The sequence below is a fragment of the Lepus europaeus genome, chromosome X, assembly GCF_033115175.1.
Source record: "Lepus europaeus isolate LE1 chromosome X, mLepTim1.pri, whole genome shotgun sequence".
Lineage (NCBI taxonomy): Eukaryota > Metazoa > Chordata > Mammalia > Lagomorpha > Leporidae > Lepus > Lepus europaeus.
In genome coordinates, this window is record NC_084850.1 from 112,191,273 (window position 1) to 112,213,448 (window position 22,176).

The window sequence follows — 22,176 nt, forward strand, 5'->3', positions numbered from 1 at the left end:
ACCCACACACTTTCAAAATCTGTTTTTTTTTCTTTTCCACACATAAAAATGAATCTTTGACCTCCTAAATGGATTGTTTTCATGCTGTTGACAATATCAGAAATTTGTTTCTCTCAATAACTGTGCATTGTTGTTGCAAAATCAATGTGTCTACATATATAAAGTATCTTTGTTCTGAGCATGGTATTTGGCAATGTCCATTAGAAACTCATAATTCACACGGAAAAAATAACATTTAAGAATTTGAATGTTTATGGGAGGTAAAGTTTCTATTGCATTCAAGTAACATAAAAATATTTTTTAAAAAGTGCATCTGGGTCCTCTTTTTTTTGGCCAGAATGTTTTGGCTTTCCATGCCTACAATACTCTCATGGGCTCTTCAGCCAGATCCAAATGCCTTAAGGGCTGAGTCTGCTGTGTATCCCACTTCCCATGTTGGATCGTTCTCTCCCTTTTTGATTCTATCAGTTAGTATTAGCAGACACTAATCTTATTTGTGTGATCCCTTTGACTCTTAGACCTATCAGTATGATCAATTATGAACTGAAATTGATCACTTGGACTAGTGAGATGGCATTGGTACATGCCACCTTAATGGGATTGTATTGGAATCCCCTGGCACATTTCTAACTCCACCATTTGGGGCAAGTCAGATTGAGCATGTCCCCAATTGTACCTCTCCTCCCTCTCTTATTCCCACTCTTATATTTAACAGAGATCACTTTTCAGTTAAATTTAAACACCTAATAATAATTGTGTGTTAATTAAAGAGTTCAACCAATAGTATTAACTAGAACAAAAAAATACTAAAATGGATAAAGTATTACATTGTACATCAACAGTCAGGACAAGAGCTGATCAAGTCACTATTTCTCATAGTGTCCATTTCACTTCAACAGGTTTCTTTTTTTGTGGTTGGTTAGTTGTCACTGATCAGGGAGAACATATGATATTTGTCTCTCTGGGACTGGCTTATTTCACTCAGCATGATGTTTTCCAGATTCCTCCATTTTGTTGCAAATGACCGGATTTCATTGTTTTTTACTGCTGTATAGTATTCTATAGAGTACATGTCCCATAATTTCTTTATCCAGTCTACTGTTGATGGGCATTTGGGTTGATTCCAGGTCTTAGCCTTTGTGAATTGAGCTGCAATAAACAATGTGCAGACAGCTTTTTTGTTTGCCGATTTAATTTCCTTTGGGTAAATTCCAAGGAGTGGGATGGCTGGGTTGTATGATAGGGTTATATCCAGATTTCTGAGGAATCTCCAGACTGACTTCCATAGTGGCTTAACCAGTTTGCATTCCCACCAACAGTGGGTTAGTGTCCCATTTTCCCCACATCCTCGCCAGCATCTGTTGTTCGTAGATTTCTGAATGTGAGCCTTTCTAACTGGGGTGATCTCTGCGAGTGAGATCCCAGTAGAAAGAATGGGCCATCAAAGAAGGAGGTACCTTTCTCTGAAGGGAGGAGAGAACTTCCACTTTGATTATGACCTTGTCTAAATAAGATTGAAGTCGGCGAACTCAAAAGGCTTCCATAGCCTTGGCAACTCATGACTAGAGCCTAGGGAGATTACTGACGCCATAAACAAGAGTGTCAATTTGTTAAGTCAACAACTGGAATCACTGTGCACTTATTCCTCATGTGGGATCTCTGTCCTTAATGTGTTGTCCAATGTGAATTAATGCTATAACTAGTACTCAAACAGTATTTTACACTTTATGTTCTGTGTGGGTGCAAACTGATGAAATCTTTACTTAATGTATACTAAATCGATCTTCTGTATATAAAGATAATTGAAAATGAATCTTGATGTGAGTGGAATGGGAGAGGGAGCAGGAAAGGGGAGGGTTGTAGGTGGGAGGGAAGTTATGGGGGGGAAAGCCATTGTAATCTATAAATTGTACTTTGGAAATTTATATTTACTAAATTAAAGTTCAAAAAAATATATCTCGTTGTAGTTGAGATCTGCATCTATTTTTGGCTAATTATTGAAACTTTTATAGGAATGGTGGTGTCATAATTAAACTATGGAATGAGAAGCTCATTTTAGTTTAAGGAGCATTAACTCCTTGTTGAGGCTTGTCACTATGGCTGTTCTACAAGTAATTCCATTCATACAAAGTCCCATTTGGTACAAAATACAGGATTTTCAGACAGAAGTCAACGGATAAGGCAAGTAGGAACCCTTTAAATCTGTTTTTCAAACTATACATATATTTTTGTCTGTAACTCAAATGTATTGATACAAATCCCTAAGGTAGAGGGACAGAATCAGATTTGACATAATTATGATAAATGATTAATTATTGTGTTTCAAAGCTGATATGGTTTCTACATTTTACTTGCAAAGTCATATTACTAAGTAAGCAATACACCTTTTGCTCTATTTTTAATTTGGAGAAAATCTATTCAGTCCTTTTATGCAGATTGAGTGGATAAAAATTATATCAGTAAGATCAGTGCAAGTTAATTATTGATAAAAATCTATCTTTTATGCTAAACACAGCCCATAAGTTTTACAAATTATCCATTTATTTATTTGAGATACAAAGAAAGCTACAACCTATTGATTCATTCCCAAAATGCATGCAACTGTTGGCCATAGATATGCTGGGCCAAAGTTGGAAGACAAAAATGCAATCCAGGTCTCCCATTTGGGTGGCAGGAGCCCAATGGGCTGCGTTATCGGGAAGGTAGAGTCAGGAACCTGAGAGGAGTGTAGAGCCCAGGCACTCTGATACAGGTTCTGAGCATCCTAACTGGCATCTTAACCAGTAGGCCAAATGCCCATCCTGCTCATCAATTTGTAAAAATGCAGATTTCTGTGCATAAGGCTATTTAGTGTGAGGACATCAACAAAGAAGGAAAATAATGATGGTAACAGTGGAGAAATTGCCTGTTGCCTCAGTTACTGTGACAGCAGCAGTCTATGTGTTGCTGTTTAACAGACTGGCGGCCAGAGGAAAGGGCTCCCATGCATGGGGGATGAGGAGTTTGAGTTTGATGAGGCAATGAACATGTGAAATAAAAGTCATCAACATGGGGACAGTACTGAGGTGTAGTGTGTAAAGTGCCAGCATCCCATATGCGTGCTGATTCATGTCCCAGCTGCTCCACTTCCAATCCAGCTCTCTCCTAATGCACCTGAGAAAGCAGTAGAAGATGGCCCAAGTCCTTGGGACCCCACATCCATGTGGGAGATCCGGAAGAAGTTCCAGGCTCCTGAATTCAAATCAGCCCAGCTCTGGCCATTGTGGCCATTTGGGGAGTGAACCAGTGGATGGAAGATCTCGATCTTTCTCTTGATCCTCTCTCTCTCTCTCTCTCTTTCTGCTACTGCCTCTCTATAATTCTTTCAAATAAATAATAATAAATCTTTAAAAATATTTAAAAATGCATTAAAGTGCAGGTTTCTGAAAAATGTGTCCCAATAATTATTTTTTCCTATAATACACGTAACAGCTTCAAAGATAAAAGTCAACAGAACTTGGAACTACAGTAGCAAATTCATTATTGGAAGAAAATTCTATTCTTCTCTAGGAGACACCTGAGGGAGTGTTGTCAATAAAGTATTGAACAGGAATTTCCATCTCTCATTCCCTCACAGAAACACTAATTTTAGAAACATTAGTAGATAAAAATACCTTCATAAGAGTTCCAGAATTCAGCCCATACAGCTCAGTGCTGAGAGAAAGTCCTTCAACTCAGGAGTTGTCAAATGAGGGGACAAAGAGTAAAGCATACATTCAATCTTGCCATAGGTCTTATTGTTTGGCCTGCCCCCTTGGACCCTGGTTCCTCCAGGCACCAGGCCTACACTGAGACACATAATTAAACTGTCAAAAGCCAAAAGCAAAGATAGTTTTGAAATAGCAAGAGAAAATGGACTCATCACAAAAGTGGACCTCCATAAGACTATGATATCTCAGTAGAAATTTTGTAGGCTAATGAAAGTGGTATAGTATATTCAAAACATTGAGAAAAAATTATAACCAAAGAACTATATATGACAAAACTGTTCTTTACAAATGAAAAACATATAAAGACTCTCCAAGAAAAAAGTAAACTTGAACTGTCACTACTAGACTTGCTTTGTGTGAAGTACTAATAGAGAGTTCAACTTGAAATCAAAGTATACTCATCAGCAATACAAAAACATGACATTATAAACCTCATTGGTAAAAGTAAATATATAAACAAATGTAGAATGATGTAATACTATATAATGGTACATAAATCAGTTTTAATATTGGCAAAAAAGTTAAAATATATTTACAATAACTACAGCCACAAAAAGGGCTATTCAATTCCTAATAAAAATAAAAAATGACTTCTATCATCAGTAACTTGAAGTGTGTATAGGCAACTAGTAAAATTTTTTTGTACACAAGTGAAGTTCTTATCTACTCAGAATAGACAGTTTTCTATCTTTTGATGTAATGATTATTGTGCTTATATTTTGAATGGATTTCTTTTTGTCACTGCCTCCCTTTCTCTAAAAATTTTTGTGAACTACTGATGAAGATTTGACCTCAAATAAATTTTCTGGCTATGGCCTAATTCATGATTATGGGGAAGGTAGGGTGATATGGGTTGATTTAAATAGTACAGATATATTAATACAACAGGTCGAATAGATAATGTTTTGATTCCCTTAACAACAGAGTCTATGTCTTGCTATATTTTTTATCATCTCTGGGGTTGGGCAATAATACCTGGTAGCAAATATGCTTGCTCCATTGTTGTTAAATGATAAAGATATTAAAGTGATGAATCGGAGTGAACACAGCAGAGAGGTCCTTGTCTTTTCATTTTACAAGGTTTGGTAGTTTTGTTGGACTCAAGGAACAGATATGATAAAGATAAAGAGAGAATGTTGATGAAGATGAAGATGATGACAATGATGATTCTGATGATGAGGAAACTGAAGAAAAAAGCCAATGAAGAAAGCCATACATGATACCCCAGCCAAAAATGCACAAAAATCAAACCAGAATGGAAAAGACCCAAAACCATCAACACCAAGATCAAAAGGTCAAGAGTCCTTCAAGAAACAGGAAACATCTAAAAATACCAAAATGATCTAGTTCTGCAGAAGACATTAAGGAAAGCATGCAAAAAGAAAGCATAGAAAAAGGTGATGGTCTCTTCTCAAAGTGGAAGACAAATTCATCAATTATGTTGCTTCCGATGACTGACCAAGAGGCTATTCAAGATCTTTGGCAGTGGAAGAAGTCCCCTTAAGAAAATAGTTTAATCAGTTTGTTAAAATTTTCCATCTTATTTCATTTCTGTAACAGTGGTAGCTGGCTGTCCTTTTTATCATGCAGAGTGAGAACTTTCCCTACCATGTTTGATAAATGTCCAGGCCAATGTGTTGTCCAAAATGCCTGCTTAGTTTTAAAGATGGAATACCACCCTTTGCTTGGTTTTAAGTATGTGTGAAATGTTATGACAGGGCACAGTAGTAGCAGTGGTCAGACGTAGAAATGGTGGGGAGACAAAAACATACATGTGAAATAAACTCAGTATTTTAATAAAGTAAAAAAAGAGAAAGAGGCGGATGGGAAGAGAATCTTAGAATTATTACCTTCTATATATCAAGTTTACTTAAAGAAGCCTATGTTAGGGAAGAAGGGAAAAACATGGGAAGGGAAAGGAAGGGAAAAACATAGGGAAAAAAAAAATCTCAGCTTCAATCCGCCTCTTCCATCATAACTTGCCATAGGATGAAAGCAACATATCAGTGACATTTAGGGAAAAGATAGCAGACGAGCAGATGGGCAGACCCTTTTCCTTTTTTTCCCAATGTCTTGAGTCCAAGATTCACACTTTTTTCTCCCTCATTGTATGGGTTGTTTGTCCCTGCAGAAAATCTACAACTGACCAGTTTGGCATGAATGCACTCATGGTGAAAGACATAAGCCCAAATGGGTCCAAAGATCCTAGTCAACTTTCCAATTCATCCTTAGAATTAACAAAACTAGCGTAATTTATTTCTATCTATTTCTTTTTTTAAAAGATTTATTTATTTATTTGAAAGCCAGAGTTACACAGAGAGAGGTCTTCCATCTGCTGGTTCACTCCCCAGTTGGCCACAATGGCTGGAGCTGTGCGGATCTGAAGCCAGGAGCTTCTTCTGGGTCTCCCATGTGGGTTCAGGGGCCCAAGGACTTGGGCCATCCTTCACTGTTTTCCCAGGCCATAGCATAGAGCTGGATCAGAAATGGAGTAGCCGGGACACGAACCAGCACCCATATGGGATGCCGGCACTGCAGGTGGGGCTTTAACAGCTATGCCACAGCGCCAGCTCCCTGCCTATTTCTATATTTGATTTTCAGTTGGCTTTAAACTCAGATGTGAGAAGATAATTTGGTGATTGATTGTCACTCCTAAATCCCTAGCAGGGTCCAAGCCAAACTTTAGTACTTTAATTTTCACCATAAAGGATTTAAGAGATAGTAGGAAGCAAGAAAAATTGAATAGAGAATAAAACTGTTTTGGACATTATTTAATGTGCTGTGTAAACTGTAATTAAATTACACATGAGGGGGAAGGAGCGGGCATTATTTTGTCTATTGCAAAGACAAATGGAATTCAGACTTTCTGGTCAGATTTGTGCCTTCATAACATAATACATTGGGAAGGAGGGGCAAGTAGGAAGACAGAGAGAGTGCAAGCATTGGTTATGCTCTTGGAATATGGGCAGGGAAAGGAACCAAGTTATTGCTACATGCCTTTAAGGAGAGGATGAGGTCAGTTTACAATTATTCAGGCACCAAGGAGACAGGGAAAATGTTGAAGATGAGAGGGGGTTTATCTAGTCTCCTTATGTATAGTAACAGCTCAAGAGAACAAAAAAGAAGAATCACAAATTAAAATATATTTAATCAAAAAATAGATGAGCTTATTGAGTTTGGTCATATTGATCAGATAAAAAAAGATATTTTAAAGAGAAATAAAGGTAAAGATGAGCCCATAAACCTTCCATATAGTTATTTTCAATATTAAACATTCTTTTCTGTCATTAAAGGAAATTAAGCAGCACAATAAGTACCATATCAAAAGTCATATTTTCAAGAGTTGTTTGAGAAGATTGCTTACTTAATACAAGTTTCAAAGTTCCAAAAGTGATGTGGTAGCTTTCTTAAGGCCCTGATTATTTAGGATGAAGTGAATTTTTTAATACATTTTAGTTGATTTATAATATTAGAATTACAGTTTCTTTAGTTTGCAACCTGCTAAGAGTACAGCGTATGCAATTTAAATTAGCAAGTCATATTAAAAGGGTTCCTATGTACAAGCATTTTTATCTTACCTTATGCTTAGTGTTGCATATCTACCATTTTAATAAGTATTTAATGGCACAATGCAATATTGCTAACCATAGGCAGTATGATATCTACAGATCTCTAGAAATTATTCATATTGCACCATAGAAACGTTATACCCACTGAACAAATGCTTTCCATTGCCTGCAGACACTGAAACCACCACCCCACTCTGTTTCTATGAGTTTGACTATTTAAAATTCACAACTTAAACAGTATTATATAGTATCAGTCTTTCTGTGATTGGCTTATTTCAATTAGTATAATATTCTCCAGGTTCATCATGTTTTTACCTATTATAGAAATACTATTTTCTTAATGGTTAAATACTACTCCTTTATACACACACACACACACACAGTTTTCTTTGCTCATTCATCTACTGATGGATATTTAGGTTGTTCCCATATCTTGACTGTTTTGACTACTTTCAATGAACATGTGAGTAACAGATATCTCTGTGAGATCATGATTTCAATTGTTTTAGATAAGTATCCACAAGTGGAATTGCTAGATCATATTGTAGTTCTGATTTTCATTTTTAAAGGAGCCATCATACTGTCTTCTGTAGTAGGCGTGCCAACTTATATTCTCACCAAATTTTTGTATAGTCTTGCCAATATTTGTTCTTTTCTTAAAAAAAAAATAGCTATGCTGACAGGTGTGAGGTGATGCCTCATTGTGGTTTTGAATTGTGTTGCCCTGATGACTAGTGATGTTTAGCATTTTCACATATAGTTCCTGCCTGGCTATTTTCTTTGCAGAAACATTAATTCAAGTCTTTAGTCTATTTTAAATTAGGTTATTAGATTTTTTAAATTATTGAGTTGTAGGAGGTTTTTTTTTTTTTATGGATTTCAGAGATTAACCCCTTAGCACAGTTTCATGGCTGCCTTTTCCCACTTGTTGATTGTTTCCTTTGCTGTGAAGTTTTTGAGTTTGTTGCATTTCCATTCATTTCTTTTTTATTTTATTGTGTGTGCGTTTGGTGTTATATCCATGAAATCATTGTAAGACCGATGTCATGAGAAGACCCTGTGCTGAGGAAGGATTTCTGACAAAAGGGTGTCCTGAACGTCCCTAGTGGCTTTGGTGCATCTGCTTCCACATTAAGAATCTTTCGTTTAGTTTCTGTGGTCTCACAAAGAGAATTTGTCTACAGATTGCTGTGGCATTGACATGCCTGTGGGTGAAAGGGGGCTCCACAGCTCCCCTCTCTGCTATATTGCTGACATTACTCAGTGTTATATTATTTATTTCAAGTGACCCACCACATATTTGGAGAGTTTACACAAAGGTTGAGTATCACTTATCCAAAATGCTTAGAATGAGAAGTGTTTCAGATTTTGGTTACTGCTGGATTTTGCGATATTTTCATATATATAATTAGGTTTCTTGGGGATGAGACTCAAATCTAAACGCCACATTCATTTATGTTTCATATATAATTCAGACATACAGCTCAAAGGTAATTTTATATAGTATTTTCAGAGTGCCTATATTTTGAATGCAACCTATCACATGAGGTCAGGTGTGAAATTTTTCCACTTGTGGTATCATGTTGGCACTCAAAAAGTTTAAGATTTTGGAGCATTTCAGATATTGAATTTTCAGATTAGGGATACTCAACCTGTAACATATTTTAAATTGTTTGACTTGTAAAAAATGAGATACAATTTTATATGAAAAGTTGGAATGTAATATAAATGCATACAATACAGTTTATAATACAGATTTTACCTGAGTATTATATCAATGTTACTTTTTCTATTGATTTAACTAAACAAGCAAGCAACAACAACAACAAAAAGATTCAAGGTTTTATTTCTAAATTTTAACCTCCTAGTAATGACTTTAATCATATTCCTTAAATCAGAAAAAGAGAATGAAGAAATTAAACTGAAAGGAAGAGGAAAGTATGTTACTGTCATTTTTTTCTCATTGTTGACAGAATCATAATCTATGTCTTATAAAACCAGTAATAACCGTAATTGTCAATTTTTAGCTAATAACTATGTTAAGACAAAAAATATGACAACTAACCACTCCTTAAGCACTAATTTGAATGCTATATTGGAAATGAAAAAAGAGATCTTGCAATTCAAGAAGACTGAGTTTATATAATTATCATTTTTTATGTTCATGTTGTGGTTCTCTTACCTTGGCAATCTCCATAGACGTTGCCTGGCTTTTTTTTCGGAATCACTAAAAATTCCATCAAGTCTGGGGTAGGCTCTAGTCCAAAAAAATTACCAATCAGTGTTACTTCTACTGTTTCTTCTATCCATTTCCTCGATTGACATTTTATGGTAACTACAAAACAGAAAATTTTCCAGTTAATTTGACTACTTCCTTTGGCATAAGTTAATTTGTCATTGCACTTGGCCTTAACATATACTCATACATGCAATATCTATACATATTGACATTTTGGAAGCAAATAAGGAGATTAACATGTAAAAATAGCATATCAAAAGATAAATCTGTAAGACACATAGTACATTATAAAAGTTTATATTAGCGTGTAGAAATTGGCTTAAATTCTGACATAGTTATATCAATAACTAGGTGGCAGTTTCTAACTTTTTAAAATCTTTCTGTTCAATGTGATAATACTTTTATGATAATATACTAAATGCCTTCAAATATTTTTTAAAAAATAAATGTTATAATTTATTCTTTGAGAGCATTTTAAAATATCTTCAAATTGATTATGTATTACAGATATCTTAAAATTGATATTTAAATTATTTAGTTACAACATTTAAAATTCATTTTTAGTTATGTTTAAATTTATAAAATATACCTTTTAATAGCTAAAAATAAAATTGCAATGAGTTATTTAAAATTAGGATTAAATCTGATCAAATATTAATAGTATATAGCATTAAATATTTATATACATTTAAATTACTATATTTTCATATTTCATGTGTGTGAAGTTATCAGTGATCTTTTGAGCCTTCAAAATATTATTTTTTGTATGATTACTAATTATATAAAGAATGTATTCATACATTCCTTTGACATTACATCCATAATACTATGAGGCCATGTGTACTTCAATCCACATAAATAAGAATATTATTTGTCCCAAATACATTATTTATTATTTTTTCTATGATTTATTTGAAAGGCAGAGCAACAGAGGAAGAGACAGAGAAATCTTCCGTTTGCTGATTCAATCCTTAAATGCTTGCAGCAGCCAGGCCTGGGAAAGGCTGAAGCTAGAAGCTAGGAACTCCATTAGGGTCTCCTACATCGGTGGCAGGGAGTTGGTACTTGAGCCATCATTTGCTGCCTTTCAAGCTGTATTGAAAGTAGAGGTGGAGGCGGGGTTTGAACTGGGAACCCACTCAGATATGGGATGTAGGCATCCCAAGTGATGGTTAAACTGCTATACCGCAACATGCATCTTGCGTCCCAAAAATATCAGTTGTTGCACTTTTACCAAGTTAAATGCCTAAAGAATATAAATTGAATGTAAGGTAAAAGAGGAATCATAATATTTTTAAAAGTTTCTGAAAAGCATCAAGTGGTGCATATAATATATATATGTAATATACTCCCATAAATATATTATTTTCATATAAAATTAGATAAAATCTTCAGATTTATGCATTTTCATAATGCATATGATACTATTAATATAAAGTATTATAATGAACTAACTATAAAATTCACATATTTAATATTTTAGACAGAATAAATACGCTAAATGTAGAATAAAAGTACAAGCTAGATATAAAATAAAAGGTTTAAAATGGCTAAGAAAAATTACAAGCTTTTGTAATTAGCTTCAATCTCAAAGCATTAAATTGGAAACTAGAGTGATCAAAACTATAATTAGTATCATGTCATTGGTTTTGTCCTATAAATTGTTGGGAAATTATTGCCTTGGCAATGCAAGGATCATTCAGTCACAATGGATTCACATTCCATTGTTTTTTGTGACAAGCAGTGGGTCCTTTTCCAATTATCTGCCCCACTGGACAGTAATAAATAAGAATTCATAAAGAGAAAAAGTAGCTCACAGAACAAAAGTATCCTGAGGTTGAGAATAACTTGAGTGACATACATAAAAAAGAAAAGAAATAATAAACTTTGACAGTGATACAGCTGAGTGAGAAAAACAGTAGGTTATGTCTGATGAGTTATTAAATAAAATATGAATAGACTGTACAGAAAGTAAATAATATGTATTCATAAAATTATACCCACTTGCTTCTCAAGGGCATTATAGAGAAATATAATACCAGCACAGATTCTATATTTTGAGCAAAATTATTTAATAACTAATATAAGTCTAATTCATGATACTGATGTTACTACTAAAATATGCTAATTTCACATAGGCAATTTACAGAACTCACATCTACTTTAAAAATCAGGTAATTGCTCAGAAAAGAGACTCAAAGGAAAATGTTCAGAAACTTGTTTAACTTTCTTTGAAGAAAAATGTGTAAGAAATTTATATTTTTAGATTATCAAAAACCTTTTCTTAGACTGAAAAATTCTGCTTTAAATCTTTAATCTGGGAAAAACAAAACCATTTCTGCAGTAGGCACAAACAACGTGACTATTAGAATTCCAACAGAGTAGTGTCTAGGCTTTATTACATCACTTTGATCAAATGACTGCATATTTTAAATTTTAAATAGTTCAGCTCTATGGAAAGTATAAAATCAGCTCTCTCCTAGAAGGAAATAAAAGAAATGTTTTGACATATTTGTGAAGCATTGTGAAGACACTTTAGTATATGTGAAATATTTATGTATGTGTTGCTATTTTTTAACTCAAGAATAAAAATGCTTCAAGCAAAACAAAGGATATTTATTGTCAAAGGTAAGACAATATTTGTGGATTTTTACTCTAGTTAATACTAAACTACACAGGGCCATACGTGTAGTCTTGGCTTTCCAATGTAAATAGGGAAATCATCTATTTACAAACAAAATTTACTAGTTTTTCCCTCTTTCTGAGTGTAGTGACAAAATTTGTGCTGGTGGAAGTATAATTCTTTTTAGTTGAAATGGTTATTATGGGAAGAAAATGGAAAATTCAAAAATTTCAAGAATTCTTTTAACTCATCTGGTTTGCTCAAAGAGAGAGAACCTTTGCTTTGCAGAGCAATTCAGTGCATCTGAGTTGTGAACTACATCTAGAGCCTAATAAGGGTTGGAACATTAAATTTCACTGTACAGTTGTCTAAGCAGAATTTCATGTGTTAGGTTGATTCTGTGAAGAAGATGGGAAAATCAAGAAATGCAGAAAAAGAGAGAAGAGTATTTGTGGAGAGAGAATACACAGAAACTTGAGAGAAGTCTGTTGAACATGGAGACACTGAGAAAAAAGAAAGGCATTTAAAGGCAGGGATTTATGTTGTGTGTAACTTGGAAAAGTAAATCTCCTTGAAAACTTCTTTATATTTTGACCCGCGCTGCTGCTCACTAGGCTAATCCTCCGCCTGTGGCGCCAGCACCACGGGTTCTAGTCCCGGTTGGGGCACCGGATTCTGTCCTGGTTGCCCCTCTTCCAGGCCAGCTCTCTGCTATGGCCCGGGAAGGCAGTGGAGGATGGCCCAAGTCCTTGGGCCCTGCACCCCATGGGAAACCTGGAGAAGCACCTGGCTCCTGGCTTCGGATCAGCACAGCGCACCAGCTGTGGCAGCCATTTGGGGGGTGAACCAACGGCAAAGGAAGACCTTTCTCTCTGTCTCTCTCTCTCAGTAACTCTGCTTGTCAAACAAAAACAAAAACAAAAACAACAACAACACTACTTTATATTTTGACTGATTTAGAGGAATATCATAAATGTTTTGGTCCAAGACAACTAAATGGATGAATTAGCATGAGAAAGAGTTATATAAAAGCTGAAATGTGATGATTAGTTGTGAACTGAAAACAAAAGTACTTTGGAATCTTAGAGATCTTACACATCTAGTGCAGGGCTCAATGGGTAAAGGGGTCTGACGTAATTTCATTTCAATGTGAGTCTAGTATCTTCACCAACAGGAAGAAGATATGAAATAGTTAGGTTTTGTGGATTAGTCATTGCGCTTATTGTTGGGAGAATGAGTTTCTGTTTCAGCACTCTCAAAAGCAGTGGAGGTTACTTCACTACTTATCTTAACTGGACCTCAAATTTTGTATCCATGTAGAGAAGAAATGGGGTTATAAGATGTCTAAAATGCCTTGGAATTTTGGTGTTTTCTGACTCTAGAATATACTTACCTTGAGGACCCTTCGGAAGTGGTGCCTGTGGGAGTCCAATAATAGGGTATATCCAGTGTATTGCTGGGATTTCTTTGGTATATGTTCCCAAATTTCTAAACAGAAATTAAAATAATAAGAGTGAGCAAAAAGAGAAAACTTTCAATATTAGCCTTAAAGAGTTCACTCTTTATTAATTTAATAGCATTTTAGTAATTTAATTTAGTGATTTAAAATTTGGCAAAGAGAAAATGATGAAATAAAAAGTGGTTTTTGAAAACGTTGATTTAACAAACATGTCAGAGGAAACCCTGGAAAATCAGCACAAAGAAAACTATAATAAAATCATTATGAGATGTTAAGTTAAAATATAAGAGCTTTTTTCCCTATTTTTAAAATATTACTTTGGTATTTTTTGATGTGACTTGACTAGTATTAATGAATGATAATATAGTCTTCATGATCTATATATTCCAAACCTGACAGGGAAAGCAAATAACAACAAAAAAATACCCTGAAGTACAAGACTGAGGAAAGTGATGAGGAATTCACTTTTGGGAGCTTCCAAGGTAAAAGAAAGAGGATATGTCCAAATAGTCTGGGCCCATTATACAACACTAGGAATATGACAGTTCTATAAAATATTTATGATCAGTGTAGAAGATGGAATATTTTTGTTAAAATATAATGCAGGACACTGCAAACAGGGCCAGTTGTGTCTGTGACATGTGGAATCACATAAGACCCCATAGCATAGTTAGAAGGGTTCTTTGTTTCTTAACTACTGTAAATATCTTGAAATTCTTAGTAAATTTTGAACAAGGATACTCTCACTCTCATTTTGCGTTGGGACTCACATATTATTTTAGCAAACCTTGAGAGTAAGTGTGGTGAAATGCATGATAGAATGAATACTAATGGGGTTGGCACTGTGGCGTAGTGGGTAAAGCTGCCGCCTAGAGTGCTGGCATCCCATATGGGCACCAGTTTGAGTCCTGGCTGCTCCACTTCAGTTCCGGCTCTCTGCTATGGCCTGGGAAAGCAGTAGGAAATGGCCCAAGTCCTTGGGCCCCTGTGCCTGCATGGGAGACCCAGAAGAAGCTCCTGGCTCCTGGCTTTGGATTAGCACATCTCCAGCCATTGCAACTATTTGAGGAGTGAACCAGCAGATGGAGGATCTCTTTCTCTCTGTCTCTCTGTCTCTCTCTGTTTCTCTCTCTCTGCCTCCTTGTAATAAATAATTTTTTAAAAAAGAATGAATACCAATGGTACCACGGTAAAGAATTTATTAAAATGTAAGTAAAAATACACACATGTAAGACAAAGTAAGAGTTTATTTTTAATGAGTACTTCTGAACCATTATTTAATTAAACTACAAGCATGTATACAACATTGAAATTCTGCACCATTATTGAAGTTTGGTTAAATTCCAGCTAGGCTGAAAGGGTGCAGATTACCTGCATCCTGGCAACAGCGTGATGTCTCCTAGTCATAGCAATATCTTTTCAGGATATTATATTCATCAGGCAAAGTATCATCACTTAGTGAATGCTATGATCACAAGTCCTATACTTTGCCCAAACAAGCTGTTCAAGGATTTCCTCTGGATGTTGATCATTTGTCTCATCAGTCACTTTTTTTGTTGTTATTGTTAATCAAGAGTCCCTTTGTATGTCTCTGACCAATATATTAATAATGATACTTCAGATTAAATTTGTTCATCACTCAGGACTTTGAATCAGTAATTACATAAATCATATCCATATACCAAATAAGTTTTACTCCTTTGAACATACAAAATTCAGCAATTTTAGAGTACATAAAATCATGAGATCTTCCATATACACACACACACACACACGTATATATGTACATATATATATATATGTGTAAAAGAAACTTATCACAACAGTGCCAGTCAAAAATGGAAATCATTCTCCCTCAATGTCTTTATTTAATATTACCTTTTTGTGTTTTCATCCAATTCATCAAAATTGTCTATAGACCAATTTTTTCTATTAGCTTTCTTCATCTGAATAATGATCATTGTTTTGTATAATTTCATAACTTGTGGCATAAAAAATAATGGGATATCTATAATTCCTCTAGGAGGCAATGAAATTCCTGTAAAACATGCAAAATTAACTTAAATGTAATAAATAACTACAGAATATAATTTTAAAAACAGAAAGGAATCACCTAATTGTCTTATTGATCATCAATTTTTCAAAATTGCTTTTGAATGAACAATATATTATGCTAAATTCCCTTTACTATTTTTCCTCAAATGTCAGTAATCTTATTAAAAACCATATTTTATCCCGAGGTAAGAAGAAGTTTCTCTTTAGGGGATTGGAAAGACTAAGGAAATATTGGAGGTAATGGCTGGTGTTTCCCAGAGTGATGAAAGAATCATAAAACCCATGAGTCTTTTCAAGTCTTGCCATATTTTACGGAGGAGAAAGTACAGTAAATTTTGGTCTTTTAATTTTTTGTTTATTGTGTTCTAGAGCATAACAGATCCAGGTCCCTGCTTGTGCTCTAAAATTGCTGGCAGGAAAAATTGTTCATTGATCTAACTCATCCAAGGGGAAAGCCAGAATCAGCTATGTGTGAAAGAAAGGAGCATTTGCTCCCGACTGTGAAAACCAGAAGACATTGAAAAATTGACAGTATTTACCAGTGTTCTGATGTATTAGCATTTTCCAACCTTACAAAACATAGTAACTGCCTGAGAAACTTGTTATATATGCAGCTTGTTGAACTCTAACCCTAGGGATTCTGATTTATTCAACTTCAACTGAAGCCCAGGAAGCTGCTTGCTTAAGCAGCACCTCATGAGATCCAGAAGCAGATGGTCCTGAGACTACACTATGAAACAAACAAACACACACACAATCAACAAAAAGACTACCTTTTGGACAAGTATTGTGCAGTTGGTAGAGTGGTGTTTCAGGCCATTTATAACAGTGGCAGTTTCCAAGCTATATATGTCTACTTTTGTTTTGAAGAGCAACACTATGTACTTCTTTATAAGTTAATAAGAGATTATTGAATGCACTCTTTTTATTTTTATTATAAACTTATAGCAATCAAATCTATTTTTTTCCTTAAATGAGAATACTAAACTATTAAGAAAATCAAGAATGGAAATATAAAATGGCCCCCTTACAGAGCATTCAACTCAAAATTATTTTAAGTTTTCAATTTTTAAAATTTATTGCTTGAGAAAGTGGTTAATAGTGTTTATTGATTACTGACTACTTGACAGATACTGTGCTAGGTATTTTCTAAGTAATACATCATTTAAATGTCGTATATTAAGTGTTATTCATGTTTCTCAGTTTAGAGATGAGATTGAGATTGAGACAGCTTGATTAAATAACTTACCCAAAGTCCCATTGAAAGTATGTTATTTAATAAGATATACAATGTCTATTATTTTGACTTTTTCTTTATGAACACTATATTTTATTGAATCATTGTTGTATGAAATAGACAGTTAAAACAAATATATTACCTTTAAAAATCAATATTATACCATAAAATGGCCATATAGTTTTGCATAGTGATCTTGCTAAGAATTTGTAAGATATGTTTCAATTATAGACCAAAATTTTTTATTAGTATTGTGGTTCTCAATCATTCTTAACACAAGGAAGAGATTTTTCCATTGATACTTTTAAAGCTATACGGCTTCCAGCATGGTAGTTAAATAGTAATCTAGTTGAGTGTGTGCTTCAAAGGTCATAAGTAAGAATTCTATTAAGTCTATAGCTTATGGAAGTTATGCTGTTTTTTAATTATGATGAAATTATGATTATTTCATTTAAAAATGTGTTTGGATGAAAAAAGCAAGAGCTGAGTCAAATAAATCATACATGCATTCCCAAGGATATCAAGTTTCAAAATTATCCATTTATCCAAAACGGATTATATTTGCACTAAAATGAGGAAATCTAGATTTTTAGAAGGTGTAAGGAGCCAAGACAGATTAAAAAAAAAAGCTTAATCCATTGTTTATACCTTGCTTCCTTATAACCTTTAAATTCAAACTATGGAAATATACAAGCCCATTTAGTTACAAATCTAGTAGCCTATTTGCGGTTATAACTTTTTAGCACAGTTACAAGTAGAACTAAAAGGTTAAAAGAATTCACTATATGATTCTTTAGCTTTTAATATAACCTTAAAGACCAAGAACCACTGTAACAATGTTAACTTTTTGGAAATCATTGATATTTAACATGAACATACGTTTGAGAATTTAGCAGGTTCATTTTGTGTCTCATAGTTTTATTTTCTATGGTTTACTCATTTTCCTTTGCAACAATAGGAAATCTAACTAGGATGATGATTATTAATATTTATTAAATAATTTCTTAATATTTTATAAATCAAAATGTCTGAACTTACCTCTTTATGATTTATCCATTCTCATATAATAACTATACAATTAAACTATATACAGAGATTTATTTTATTCTTTTTTTTTCTTTTTTTAAACTTTTATTTAATGAATATAAATTTCCAATGTACAGCTTATGGATTACAATGGCTTCCCCCTCCCATAACTTCCCTCCCACCCACAACCCTCCCCTCTCCCCCTCCCTCTCCCCTTCCATTCACATCAAGATTCATTTTCAATTCTCTTTATATACAGAAGATCAATTTAATATATATTAAGTAAAGATTTCAACAGTTTGCACCCACATAGAAACACAAAGTGAAACATACTGTTTGAGTACTAATTATAGCATTAAATCACAATGTACAGCACATTAAGGACAGAGATCCCACATGAGGAGCAAGTGCACAGTGACTCCTGTTGTTGACCTAACAAATTGACACTCTAGTTTATGGTGCCAGTAACCACCCTAGGCTGTCGTCATGAGTTGCCAAGGCTATGGAAGCCTTCCAAGTTCGCAGAATCTGATCATATTTAGACAAGGTCATAAAAGACAGGGTGAGGATAGTAACCAATGATCGATCCTAAGAGTGGCATTAACCAGATCTGAACAATTATACAGCATTAAGTGGGGAAGAGGACCATCAGTACACACAGGTTGGGAGCAGAGCCATTGGTGGTAGAGTAGAGGTTATGATTACAAAGGAATGAGGCCCAAGTGCACTAGACAGGGCCTAGAACAAAGGACAGAGTCATTATCAGAGGAGCTAAGAAAGGTGCTGTCTAAGCTACAATTAAGTTTTCTGATTGAGAGGCAAATAGAATCTGACAGAAGGGGCTTGATAATAATCTGGTGGGCTTTAGGCCTTGTAAGTTAAGAGGCCCAGACCTATCTATCTCTTCACATGGGGTACATCCTAAGGGAGGTGTGAACCTCCTAGGGGAAGGCACTCTGTTGACTTTCATTACTTGGCTGGCCTGGGAGGAGAGCTGGCCAGGTCAAGGCAGGTGGCATCTCTAACAAGAAATTTACAGTTCTGCCTGCAATGTTGCTGACCCTACTTGGCCATCCCCTCAGCGGCAGTGGTCACTTTGGAAGTTGGGCTGAGTGAAGGGCTTTTCAGCTTAGAGCCAATAAGATCTGTGGCTCTGACCTGGGCATCCTTCGACTCCAGGGCAGGTCCATTTCCAGTGATCCAACTCTTGGCAGAGCTGCCAGGGCTCTTCACAAGCTGACTTCTGCTGAAGCCCAGGCTTACCACATTGAAAGCCACTGCAGTGGACTGGCCTGTTGGGTCTCCTTGAGGGCAGATCACTGTACAGATCAGCCATTAATAGGCCTGCCACCCATTGCTTCTGATGCCTACCTTTCTTTTCCTCCTGGTTTGTGTTAAAGCAGACCAGAGGATGCAAGTCCAGGGAGTGCCCGTTTCCCATCTCTAATCTTCGGTGGCCTGAACTACAAGTCTATAGTCACAGGCATGTTCTGTAGTAGTTTTTCTAAGGTAGACAATGCCCATGAGGAAAATTATATTCTCACTTTAAAACTTTCTTTCCCTTTGGTCTGAAAGGGAGTATTTTTCTACTTACTGTTTACTTCGCTGATGGCGAAGTAAATCTAGCTATGAGATTATTATTTAAGCTCTTATTTTGGCTATGCTATTACAGAAAAATGTTAGCCATCTCTTTTATAAGGTCTAAAGATTAAATTGTGAGTCCTACAGATTCCTTCATAATAGAATTAGTTTCCTACCTTGAGGAAAACAGAGAAATGAAAGAACAAGTTGGGCTTAGAATAGAGAAATGAGGGAGCAAGTCCTAGATCGCTTGCTGACAATAGCAATATTACCTGAATACTTAGCAAACAGTTTCAACCATTAGATAACAACTTAAGAAAACATTTACCAGAAGGTCCAATGCCTTCTATAAATTTTAGAATCATGTATTTGGAAACACCTCTTAAATATCTAACAGGGTGTAGTTTGTTTAACCAGTAAACTTAAGCACAACCATCTAAAATGTTTTTAGTTTCTTTCTACCAACAAGTATAAAACATATGATACACAGATTCAGGTCACACGAATTAAAATGTATCTTTGATTGATTTTAGCAGCTTAAATTTATGGACAATCTTATCTATAAGCCAATTAAAATAAAATTCTTAATAAAATTTTCCCATGTGGACATACAATATGTACACACATATAACATAGCATAATAGACCAATATAGCAATTTTAATAATAGCTTTTAAAATCTTTAACTCTTTTTGTAGATTGCCAATTGATTTGAATTGCTTTTTGTTTTTAGTAACCTCAGTTAACCATACTTTCTCTCAGTTGGTACTGTTAATACATTATTGGCTTCATCTGTTTACAGAGCCATCCCAAAGTACTGAATACAATAGAAGTGGCTGGAAAAAGTCCATAGGAACCTATAGGAGGACAGCTAAACACAGAACCAACAACACTTTAGTTTTATGAGCAGCAAATCATATATAACTGTGGATGACAAAAGATTTTAAGTTGCCATGTTTAAAATTATAAACTCATCAACCAACAAGAGGCACTTGCTTACTTCACAGTATTTTTGAAAGCACCTGTAGAATTTTACAAGTATTTAACCCTTTAGGCCTCTGGGGCTTTCTACAGAGATTTATTTTATTCTATCATACTCCTCATTCTTGAGATTCAAAACCCTATGAAGCATCAGGAGGAAATGCATATAGTTTTATATAATTTATTTTATGCATTTATACAGTTCGTGAGAAAGGTGTACATTATTTATATTTATAAACCCTGATAATACATGTAATTTCTGAAAACTTTAAAAATGACATTTATTTTATTATTATTAATTTTCTTTGGAAATTTGCTACCCCACAATTTCAATTAGCATCCAAATTTTTTCAGTGCACACTTAAAACAGCTATTTTGCTCGTTCTTCTGATGAAAGATATTAGAAATTTTTACTTACTAATATCCTGTTTGAATATAGATGTTGTACACTGTTTTAATGGGTATTGGGTTTCTTGTCTTTTACAAAGAAAATCTTCTCAAGAGAATAAACTTAACATAACCCTCATTTTAGCAATGAATGGATTTCATCCTGGGAGATTCATTTTTAATCGCTTTAGTGGTATTAAATTTCTGCTCCACAGTGCACAATTTATAATACTTAGTATGGAATTAGAAATGGCCTATGTCAGAAAATCATAGAGACACTAAGAAATATGCCAGTACCCTAAGCCATGCTATTACTTTTGTTCTAGTGGTTTAGTTTAAATAAGAATATAATATAACTTTTTACTTGTAAACTATCAATTAATCAAAAGCAAGACTTTTCATTAGCTGTTTTCACACATGAAGTTTGTTTTCCATCTGAATAGTTTATATTTTCAGTAATTGATTTTTTAAAAAAGTCCTCAAATTACCAAAAAAAAGTGGAACAGTACTGTAACTATGGTGGCTTTCATTAGAGTCCTTTAATTGGTTATTCTGAGATGCTACGAATGGAATTGTATCCTCACAAAATTCTTATGTTAAAGCCCTATCCTTCAGTACTTCAGAATATGACTGTATTGGAAACAGGGCTTTAATGAGATGATTAACTTAAAATAAGGTTATCATGTCAGGCCGTAGCCCAATATGACTGTTGTTCTTATAAGAAGAGCCAATTTAGACACAGAGGTAGACATCGGGAACATGTGCACTGAAAAAACGTGCTGTTAGCCCAGAGAAAGAAGGTGACCATCTATAAGCCAGGAAGAGAGGCCTAAGAAGGAACCACACCTTCTGACACTGTGACCTTCAATTGTGAGAGACACATTTTGTTTAAGTCACCCCATCTGTTATATTTTCTTATGGCAGGCTGAGTAAATGAATACACGATATTATCTTTTGTATTTTATCCCAATGGGTGTGGCATAGATGTCATTAAATTTACTTATTGAGATTTGAAGCCAAGCTCACTAAAGATAGTGCAGAGAGAGAAACTTACCTAAACTGCTATTTGGTTGCTAAAATGATGGGAAGGTTAGGGATGAAACTTTCTTCCTTACTTATAATTCCTTGACTGAATGGAGGCATCTATTGAATATGGACAAGGGCATTTAGGTGAATTTTACTCCCGAAGGATTAGACACTATTATTGTTTTACTCTTTCATCTCATGTAGAGTTAGTTCAAAGAAGACACTATCAGAGGGATTAGTGCAGA

The 22,176-nt window shown here is 34.7% G+C and overlaps 1 protein-coding gene across 1 annotated transcript in view; it reads right to left on the reverse strand.

Annotated features, from left to right (window-relative positions):
• The window catches only part of CFAP47 (cilia and flagella associated protein 47), a 380,737-nt gene that overhangs the window by 36,231 nt on the left and 322,330 nt on the right, over nt 1-22,176 (reverse strand). The window contains exons 58-60 of the mRNA XM_062183128.1: nt 15,518-15,677; nt 13,574-13,668; nt 9,501-9,653 (exon numbers count right to left, since the gene is read on the reverse strand). Coding sequence (XP_062039112.1) covers nt 9,501-9,653; nt 13,574-13,668; nt 15,518-15,677 — 408 coding nt within the window. The remainder of the gene's footprint in view (nt 1-9,500; nt 9,654-13,573; nt 13,669-15,517; nt 15,678-22,176) is intronic.